An 11588-nucleotide genomic window follows, 5' to 3' on the forward strand; every position below is an offset into this window, starting at 1 on the left:
ACTGGCAGCAGTCGAGTCCAGCTTTGTCCCCCTGAGGCAGCTGGCAAAGAAGTAAAGTGTAAGCTCAGAGGAGATAGAGCCTTTTCAATCACTGCACCTCAATTAAGGAACAACCTACCATTATATATTAGCTAAAAATATATATTTAATACATTATAACCCATTTTAGTCCTTGGCTTTAAACCCAGCATTTGATTTATTTGTTTTTGTCTACTCTCTGAATCTGGTCCTGCTCCTGGCACCGGGTTCTTTTTTAGTCGTTTTTTTTAGACTAAATGTGTAAACCCTGCAGAGCTCTGATTGGCCAGAGACCTGTCAATCACCAGGAAACACAGAGCTCCAGCACAAACACGCCGCTTGTAAAATCTCTGAAGTTACAGCAGCGTTCACATTAGTTTTTATCCGACTCTCAGCAGCAGCTCGTAACATTCCCCCGAGGGGTTTCTGAAGAGGGTCAGATGCTCCTTGGGTCGGTGGCTGAGGAAAATCTCCAGCGAAAGACAAACGTGTGACAACTGCTCTGTGAGGAACTGGGGGCGGAACAACAACAACACACCACACAGCAGCAAACAGCACCTGACTTTACCACCTTGGTGTTGTGGTTTCAAAAGCCCGTGGCTCCTGTAACAGAAACATCACCAGCTCCATTTCCCAGTGGAATAAGCACCAATAACTGAATCCGGGTCTGAACAAAGCTGCAGTGTTAAAATGTCCTTAAACTGACACCTAGTGGCCTGGAGGTTTCATATTTCATACTTAAATTACTTTAAGCACGGCTTCCCCTGGTGGGGGACCCGCTCTGTGGAGAATAAATAGTTCATTAAGTGTCAACAGAAGAGGGTCAGTGTCAAGAGATCAGACTCACGCTCTGGGGCTTTAGGAGAAAGTCTGTAACACTGAGCTTTTATTCATCATCATCATCATCACTGTACAGCATCAGCAGCATTATTCTCCACACACACACACACACACACACACACACACACACACACCTGTCCCTTTGACCTGACCGTGTGACTCCCAGCGAAATGCGAAATAAAGTGGACCTGTGATTCTATGTAAACATTCATGCACTGACCCCAAACTGACCCCAGCTTTGTTCGCTACCGAAGTGCAGCGCCTTAAAACTCAGTGGTGCGCAGCGTCCTAGCCCCAAAATTACAGTTAAAACCTGGTAACAGCCGAGAATAGAGCCCCAGAGAGAGAGAGAGAGAGAGAGAGAGAGAGAGAGCGAGAGATGGAAGAGTAGTGAGAGCTGCTCTCGGCCCCTGGGGGCCACAGTCTCTGTAGTGTTTACAGCTGAAACGCTCCACAGACAGAAACTCAGTCACTCTCTGTGCTCCTTCTCCTCGATCTCCTCTGTGCTCTGTTCCATGTTCTTCAGGTTGTTCTCCTGGATCTCATCCATGTTCTCCTCTGTGTATTTTTCCATGTTCTTGAGGTTTTTCTGGATCTTTGTTGGGTTCTTCTCTGGGTTCTTCTGAATTTTCTGATGAACTACCTTCACCGTGGTCAGGAAATTCCCCAAAAACAGCACCAGAAACGTCAGCGCCAGCATCAGCACCTGCAGAGCACAAGGAGAGCGTCCTGAGGCAGAGCAACGGCTCGCAAATGTTTTAAGACAAATCTTTGAAGGAAATTTGAACCAAATTTCTCCACAAATTCAGTCAATGCCAGTTCCACACGGCACTGGAGCTAGAGCAGTGAAGCCAAGCAGCTTCAAACAATGTGTGCAGCTGTAGCTGACTGCCACTGCTCTGTGAGTGAGTGAATGAGTGAGTGAGTGAGTGAGACACAATATCAGAAATCATTGTGTAGGGGTGTGTGTGTTTGTGTTACCTGCCACTCTTTGCAGTCCTCCCGTGCCGCCAGTCGGAACAGAGTCACTGAGTTATAGAGCTGCCAGAACTACACCAAAAACACACAATTAATCAACTATTAAAACACACACACACCAACACTGCTATCATATACACACACACACACACACACACCACATGATGTATAACACACGCTATAAGTCTGACACCTTTGTAGACCCCTCTAATGATTCCTGAATTCAGTTCAAAGCTCACTCATAGTGGACAGTGTAAAGCAGTGGCACATGAACCTCATATCCCCATCCCCAATGAACTGTGGAACTGTGTTCTCTGGAGCGATGGGGTTCCTCTGGTGTGTGGAACAGTGGAACTGTGTTCTCTGGAGCGATGGGGTTCCTCTGGTGTGTGGAACAGTGGAACTGTGTTCTCTGGAGCGATGGGGTTCCTCTGGTGTGTGGAAGAGTGGAACTGTGTTCTCTGGAGCGATGGGGTTCCTCTGGTGTGTGGAACAGTGGAACTGTGTTCTCTGGAGCGATGAAGTTCCTCTGGTGTGTGGAACAGTGGAACTGTGTTCTCTGGAGCGATGAAGTTCCTCTGGTGTGTGGAACAGTGGAACTGTGTTCTCTGGAGCGATGGAGTTCCTCTGGTGTGTGGAACAGTGGAACTGTGTTCTCTGGAGCGATGGGGTTCCTCTGGTGTGTGGAACAGTGGAACTGTGTTCTCTGGAGTGATGGGGTTCCTCTGGTGTGTGGAACAGTGGAACTGTGTTCTCTGGAGCGATGGGGTTCCTCTGGTGTGTGGAACAGTGGAACTGTGTTCTCTGGAGCGATGGGGTTCCTCTGGTGTGTGGAACAGTGGAACTGTGTTCTCTGGAGCGATGAAGTTCCTCTGGTGTGTGGAACAGTGGAACTGTGTTCTCTGGAGCGATGAAGTTCCTCTGGTGTGTGGAACAGTGGAACTGTGTTCTCTGGAGCGATGGGGTTCCTCTGGTGTGTGGAACAGTGGAACTGTGTTCTCTGGAGCGATGGGGTTCCTCTGGTGTGTGGAACAGTGGAACTGTGTTCTCTGGAGCGATGGGGTTCCTCTGGTGTGTGGAAGAGTGGAACTGTGTTCTCTGGAGCGATGGGGTTCCTCTGGTGTGTGGAACAGTGGAACTGTGTTCTCTGGAGCGATGAAGTTCCTCTGGTGTGTGGAACAGTGGAACTGTGTTCTCTGGAGCGATGAAGTTCCTCTGGTGTGTGGAACAGTGGAACTGTGTTCTCTGGAGCGATGGGGTTCCTCTGGTGTGTGGAACAGTGGAACTGTGTTCTCTGGAGCGATGGGGTTCCTCTGGTGTGTGGAACAGTGGAACTGTGTTCTCTGGAGCGATGAAGTTCCTCTGGTGTGTGGAACAGTGGAACTGTGTTCTCTGGAGCGATGAAGTTCCTCTGGTGTGTGGAACAGTGGAACTGTGTTCTCTGGAGCGATGGGGTTCCTCTGGTGTGTGGAACAGTGGAACTGTGTTCTCTGGAGCGATGGAGTTCCTCTGGTGTGTGGAACAGTGGAACTGTGTTCTCTGGAGCGATGGGGTTCCTCTGGTGTGTGGAACAGTGGAACTGTGTTCTCTGGGGTGAGTTGGAGTGGTGAGTTTTATCCAGAACTAATCCCCAACACCAGCCCCTGACCCTCACCGATGATGATGATGTGAAGGCTGAACTCCATCAGGTCCTCACAGCTATGTTCTATCCCCTGGTGTAAAGCCCCCCCCCTGGTCCTAACAGTGTAAGTGCAGATAAAGGAGGTGTGAGGGTGGGTCGGGACTCACGTGTCCGAAGAAGAGAAACGGGAGCAGGAAAGTTAAACCCCTCCACATCCACGACTGGAAGCCCTCTAAAACAGAAGCAGACACACTCTAAACCAGAGGAAGGCACACTATGGAGCCCCCTGTTGGATGCAGAAGGAACTACAGGGCGACGGAGGCATAGAGAAGTGAAAATGAAAAAATAAAAGATTGTCATAAATCGGTTTTTAGTTTTTGACTCTGACATTTACTTATTTTACACTAATTCAGTGCCTTGTTTATTTATTTGTAGTTTATTCATTTTTAGAATAAACACAGTGTTTAGAGGCTAATGGAGAACAGAGGAGAAGCTCATCGTCTGCCAATTTTACACCAGTATCATTTAATAATACAGTCTAAGATGAGAGAGACACAGAGATTGAGACAGTTGTGAGAGCTGCTCTCAGCCCCGGGGGCGGTGGTCTCTGTCGTGCTGAGAGTGATACAGGTTGGACAGACAAACAGACAGACAGACAGACAGACTGCGGTGTGGAAGGATGTGGAAGAGTGGACTATCGTATAAACGTCAACTCACCCACGGTGAGATCGAGCTGATTCCTCTCTCCCAGAGCACGGAGCCGGTACAGACAGCCGCTCTGATAGTAATACTGCAGAAACTGCACAAAGCCTACCACACACACACACACACACCAGGTCAAACATATACACACACACACACACACACCAGGTCAAACATATACACACACACACACACACACCAGGTCAAACATATACACACACACACACACACACACACACACACACCAGGTCAAACATATACACACACACACACACCAGGTCAAACATATACACACACACACACACCAGGTCAAACATATACACACACACACACCAGGTCAAACATATACACACACACACACCAGGTCAAACATATACACACACACACACACACCAGGTCAAACATATACACACACACACACACACCAGGTCAAACATATATACACACACACACACACCAGGTCAAACATATACACACACACACACACACACACCAGGTCAAACATATACACACACACACACACACACCAGGTCAAACATATACACACACACACACACACACCAGGTCAAACATATACACACACACACACACACACACCAGGTCAAACATATATACACACACACACACACACCAGGTCAAACATATACACACACACACACACACACACACACACACACCAGGTCAAACACATACACACACACACACACCAGGTCAAACACATACACACACACACACACCAGGTCAAACATATACACACACACACACCAGGTCAAACATATACACACACACACACACCAGGTCAAACATACACACACACACACACACACACACACCAGGTCAAACATATACACACACACACACACCAGGTCAAACATATACACACACCAGGTCAAACATATACACACACACACACACCAGGTCAAACATATACACACACACACACACACCAGGTCAAACATATACACACACACACACACACACCAGGTCAAACATATACACACACACACACACACACCAGGTCAAACATATACACACACACACACACCAGGTCAAACATATACACACACACACACACCAGGTCAAACATATACACACACACACACACCAGGTCAAACATATACACACACACACACACCAGGTCAAACATATACACACACACACACACCAGGTCAAACATATACACACACACACACACACCAGGTCAAACATATACACACACACACACACACACCAGGTCAAACATATACACACACACACCAGGTCAAACATATACACACACACACCAGGTCAAACATATACACACACACACCAGGTCAAACATATACACACACACACCAGGTCAAACATATACACACACACACACACACACACCAGGTCAAACATATACACACACACACACACACACCAGGTCAAACATATACACACACACACACACACACACCAGGTCAAACATATATACACACACACACACCAGGTCAAACATATACACACACACACACACACCAGGTCAAACATATACACACACACACACCAGGTCAAACATATACACACACACACACCAGGTCAAACATATACACACACACACACCAGGTCAAACATATACACACACACACACACACACCAGGTCAAACATATACACACACACACACACACACCAGGTCAAACATATACACACACACACACACACCAGGTCAAACATATACACACACACACACACACCAGGTCAAACAAATACACACACACACACACACACCAGGTCAAACATATACACACACACACACACACACCAGGTCAAACATATACACACACACACACACACACCAGGTCAAACATATACACACACACACACACACACCAGGTCAAACATATACACACACACACACACACACCAGGTCAAACATATACACACACACACACACACACCAGGTCAAACATATACACACACACACACACACACACCAGGTCAAACATATACACACACACACACACACACCAGGTCAAACATATACACACACACACACACACACCAGGTCAAACATATACACACACACACACACACCAGGTCAAACATATACACACACACACACACACACACACCAGGTCAAACATATACACACACACACACACCAGGTCAAACATATATACACACACACCAGGTCAAACATATACACACACACACACACCAGGTCAAACATACACACACACACACACACACACCAGGTCAAACATATACACACACACACACCAGGTCAAACATATACACACACACACACACCAGGTCAAACATATACACACACACACACACACACACACACACACACCAGGTCAAACATATACACACACACACCAGGTCAAACATATACACACACACACCAGGTCAAACATATACACACACACACACACACACACACACACCAGGTCAAACATATACACACACACACACACACACCAGGTCAAACATATACACACACACACCAGGTCAAACATATACACACACACACACACACACACACACCAGGTCAAACATATACACACACACACACACACACCAGGTCAAACATATACACACACACACCAGGTCAAACATATACACACACACACCAGGTCAAACATATACACACACACACACACCAGGTCAAACATATACACACACACACACACACACACACACACCAGGTCAAACATATACACACACACACACACACACACACACACCAGGTCAAACATATACACACACACACACACACACCAGGTCAAACATACACACACACACACACACACACACACCAGGTCAAACATACACACACACACACACACACACCAGGTCAAACATATACACACACACACACACACCAGGTCAAACATATACACACACACACACACACCAGGTCAAACATATACACACACACACACACACCAGGTCAAACATATACACACACACACACACACCAGGTCAAACATATACACACACACACACACACCAGGTCAAACATATACACACACACACACACACACCAGGTCAAACATATACACACACACACACACACACCAGGTCAAACATATACACACACACACACACACACCAGGTCAAACATATACACACACACACACACACACCAGGTCAAACATATACACACACACACACACACACCAGGTCAAACATATACACACACACACACCAGGTCAAACATATACACACACACACACCAGGTCAAACATATACACACACACACACCAGGTCAAACATATACACACACACACACACCAGGTCAAACACACACACACACCAGGTCAAACATACACACACACACACACCAGGTCAAACATATACACACACACACACACACACACCAGGTCAAACATATACACACACACACACCAGGTCAAACATATACACACACACACACACACACACACACCAGGTCAAACATATACACACACACACACACACACACACACACCAGGTCAAACATATACACACACACACACACACACACCAGGTCAAACATATACACACACACACACACACACACCAGGTCAAACATATACACACACACACACACACACACCAGGTCAAACATATACACACACACACACACACACACCAGGTCAAACATATACACACACACACACACACACACCAGGTCAAACATATACACACACACACACCAGGTCAAACATATACACACACACACACACACACACCAGGTCAAACATATACACACACACACACAAGTTCAAGTTGTGAACACAGGGCTCTCAGTGACACGGTGTAACCTCGTAGCACACACAGGACTCACTCTGGTAGATGGAAAAGGCCAGAAACTGGCTCCGGAACAGCTGATAGATCGGCCCCTCCGGCCTGCGGGACCAACAGGAGAGATGTAGTTAGTGTGGTCTCACTTCACCAAAATAATCTGGCACTGTGTACAGATCTTACTGCGGCTAAAGGATGCCCTCCGCAGGGCTGAAGCCATAGTACCTCTTAAAGAGAGACATTAAAAGAGGTTTAATCCCAAAACACTCCCCACACGTCCTGAAATGACTGAATCTAGGGATCTGTCCCAAAACCTAGTGAGCATTTTACATTAGGCCACCTTAAATACGCTGCCTACTGAGATACCTTATTTAAGGCGACATCAAGCCATTCCTCAGGTGTGAAGAAAATCCCATGATGCACTGCAAACACAAGTCCTGGAGCAAAAATAATTAAAATCGCGATAAAAACAGGGTGAGTAAAGTCCATGGCACTGAAACGCTTGCGCACGGTTGGCGGGAACAATCGTCTTTTAACTACAGCGTCTCCACACTATGCTGCATGAGGAGTTAGAACACTGCCGACTGAAACAGTTGCCTACGGAGTCTGTGCCTACTAAGGGAGCTCAGTAGATTTTGGGACAGACCTTAGTTCTCAATAATGCCGTATATATTTCTAACACAGTGTAGTTTATGAGTGATGTAGTTCACTGTAGAGGGAGCGAGGAGCTGTGTGTGTACAGTGTAGTTTATGACTGATGTAGTTCACTGTAGAGGGAGTGAGGAGTTGTGTGTGTACAGTGTAGTTTATGACTGATGTAGTTCACTGTAGAGGGAGTGAGGAGCTGTGTGTGTACAGTGTAGTTTATGACTGATGTAGTTCACTGTAGAGGGAGTGAGGAGCTGTGTGTGTACAGTGTAGTTTATGACTAATGTAGTTCACTGTAGAGGGAGTGAGGAGCTGTGTGTGTACAGTGTAGTTTATGACTGATGTAGTTCACTGTAGAGGGAGTGAGGAGCTGTGTGTGTACAGTGTAGTTTATGACTAATGTAGTTCACTGTAGAGGGAGAGAGGAGCTGTGTGTACAGTGTAGTTTATGACTGATGTAGTTCACTGTAGAGGGAGTGAGGAGCTGTGTGTGTACAGTGTAGTTTATGACTGATGTTGTTCACTGTAGAGGGAGTGAGGAGTTGTGTGTGTACAGTGTAGTTTATGACTGATGTAGTTCACTGTAGAGGGAGTGAGGAGCTGTGTGTGTACAGTGTAGTTTATGACTGATGTAGTTCACTGTAGAGGGAGTGAGGAGCTGTGTGTGTACAGTGTAGTTTATGACTAATGTAGTTCACTGTAGAGGGAGTGAGGAGCTGTGTGTGTACAGTGTAGTTTATGACTGATGTAGTTCACTGTAGAGGGAGTGAGGAGCTGTGTGTGTACAGTGTAGTTTATGACTAATGTAGTTCACTGTAGAGGGAGAGAGGAGCTGTGTGTACAGTGTAGTTTATGACTGATGTAGTTCACTGTAGAGGGAGTGAGGAGCTGTGTGTGTACAGTGTAGTTTATGACTGATGTAGTTCACTGTAGAGGGAGTGAGGAGCTGTGTGTGTACAGTGTAGTTTATGACTAATGTAGTTCACTGTAGAGGGAGAGAGGAGCTGTGTGTGTACAGTGTAGTTTGTGACTGATGTAGTTCACTGTAGAGGGAGTGAGGAGCTGTGTGTGTACAGTGTAGTTTATGACTAATGTAGTTCACTGTAGAGGGAGAGAGGAGCTGTGTGTGTACAGTGTAGTTTGTGACTGATGTAGTTCACTGTAGAGGGAGTGAGGAGCTGTGTGTGTACAGTGTAGTTTATGACTGATGTAGTTCACTGTAGAGGGAGTGAGGAGCTGTGTGTGTACAGTGTAGTTTATGACTGATGTAGTTCACTGTAGAGGGAGTGAGGAGCTGTGTGTGTACAGTGTAGTTTATGACTGATGTAGTTCACTGTAGAGGGAGTGAGGAGCTGTGTGTGTACAGTGTAGTTTATGACTAATGTAGTTCACTGTAGAGGGAGTGAGGAGCTGTGTGTGTACAGTGTAGTTTATGACTGATGTAGTTCACTGTAGAGGGAGTGAGGAGCTGTGTGTGTACAGTGTAGTTTATGACTAATGTAGTTCACTGTAGAGGGAGAGAGGAGCTGTGTGTACAGTGTAGTTTATGACTGATGTAGTTCACTGTAGAGGGACTGAGGAGCTGTGTGTGTACAGTGTAGTTTATGACTGATGTAGTTCACTGTAGAGGGAGTGAGGAGCTGTGTGTGTACAGTGTAGTTTATGACTGATGTAGTTCACTGTAGAGGGAGTGAGGAGCTGTGTGTGTACAGTGTAGTTTATGACTAATGTAGTTCACTGTAGAGGGAGTGAGGAGCTGTGTGTGTACAGTGTAGTTTATGACTGATGTAGTTCACTGTAGAGGGAGTGAGGAGCTGTGTGTGTACAGTGTAGTTTATGACTGATGTAGTTCACTGTAGAGGGAGAGAGGAGCTGTGTGTGTACAGTGTAGTTTGTGACTGATGTAGTTCACTGTAGAGGGAGTGAGGAGCTGTGTGTGTACAGTGTAGTTTATGACTAATGTAGTTCACTGTAGAGGGAGAGAGGAGCTGTGTGTGTACAGTGTAGTTTGTGACTGATGTAGTTCACTGTAGAGGGAGCGAGGAGCTGTGTGTGTACAGTGTAGTTTATGACTAATGTAGTTCACTGTAGAGGGAGTGAGGAGCTGTGTGTGTACAGTGTAGTTTATGACTAATGTAGTTCACTGTAGAGGGAGTGAGGAGCTGTGTGTGTACAGTGTAGTTTATGACTGATGTAGTTCACTGTAGAGGGAGTGAGGAGCTGTGTGTGTACAGTGTAGTTTATGACTAATGTAGTTCACTGTAGAGGGAGTGAGGAGCTGTGTGTGTACAGTGTAGTTTATGACTAATGTAGTTCACTGTAGAGGGAGTGAGGAGCTGTGTGTGTACAGTGTAGTTTATGACTGATGTAGTTCACTGTAGAGGGAGAGAGGAGCTGTGTGTGTACAGTGTAGTTTGTGACTGATGTAGTTCACTGTAGAGGGAGAGAGGAGCTGTGTGTGTACAGTGTAGTTTGTGACTGATGTAGTTCACTGTAGAGGGAGAGAGGAGCTGTGTGTGTACAGTGTAGTTTGTGACTGATGTAGTTCACTGTAGAGGGAGCGAGGAGCTGTGTGTGTACAGTGTAGTTTGTGACTGATGTAGTTCACTGTAGAGGGAGTGAGGAGCTGTGTGTGTACAGTGTAGTTTATGACTAATGTAGTTCACTGTAGAGGGAGAGAGGAGCTGTGTGTGTACAGTGTAGTTTGTGACTGATGTAGTTCACTGTAGAGGGAGAGAGGAGCTGTGTGTGTACAGTGTAGTTTGTTACTGATGTAGTTCACTGTAGAGGGAGCGAGGAGCTGTGTGTGTACAGTGTAGTTTGTTACTGATGTAGTTCACTGTAGAGGGAGTGAGGAGCTGTGTGTGTACAGTGTAGTTTGTGACTGATGTAGTTCACTGTAGAGGGAGAGAGGAGCTGTGTGTGTACAGTGTAGTTTGTGACTGATGTAGTTCACTGTAGAGGGAGTGAGGAGCTGTGTGTGTACAGTGTCCACAAGAAGCATAGGGGGCGATGTGACTCGTA

At 46.2% G+C, this 11588-nt stretch overlaps 1 protein-coding gene across 1 annotated transcript in view; it reads right to left on the reverse strand.

The window, feature by feature from the left end:
- Positions 1-732: 732 nt before the first annotated feature.
- Positions 733-11588, reverse strand: part of tmem120b (transmembrane protein 120B) — a 14852-nt gene continuing 3996 nt past the window's right edge. The window contains exons 8-12 of the mRNA XM_066650928.1: positions 7960-8021; positions 4175-4267; positions 3625-3689; positions 1840-1908; positions 733-1564 (exon numbers count right to left, since the gene is read on the reverse strand). Of these exons, the coding sequence (XP_066507025.1) occupies positions 1328-1564; positions 1840-1908; positions 3625-3689; positions 4175-4267; positions 7960-8021 (526 nt within the window). The 3' untranslated portion in view covers positions 733-1327. The remainder of the gene's footprint in view (positions 1565-1839; positions 1909-3624; positions 3690-4174; positions 4268-7959; positions 8022-11588) is intronic.

This window comes from Hoplias malabaricus, chromosome 18 (genome assembly GCF_029633855.1).
Source record: "Hoplias malabaricus isolate fHopMal1 chromosome 18, fHopMal1.hap1, whole genome shotgun sequence".
In the NCBI taxonomy this organism is placed as follows: Eukaryota; Metazoa; Chordata; class Actinopteri; order Characiformes; family Erythrinidae; genus Hoplias; species Hoplias malabaricus.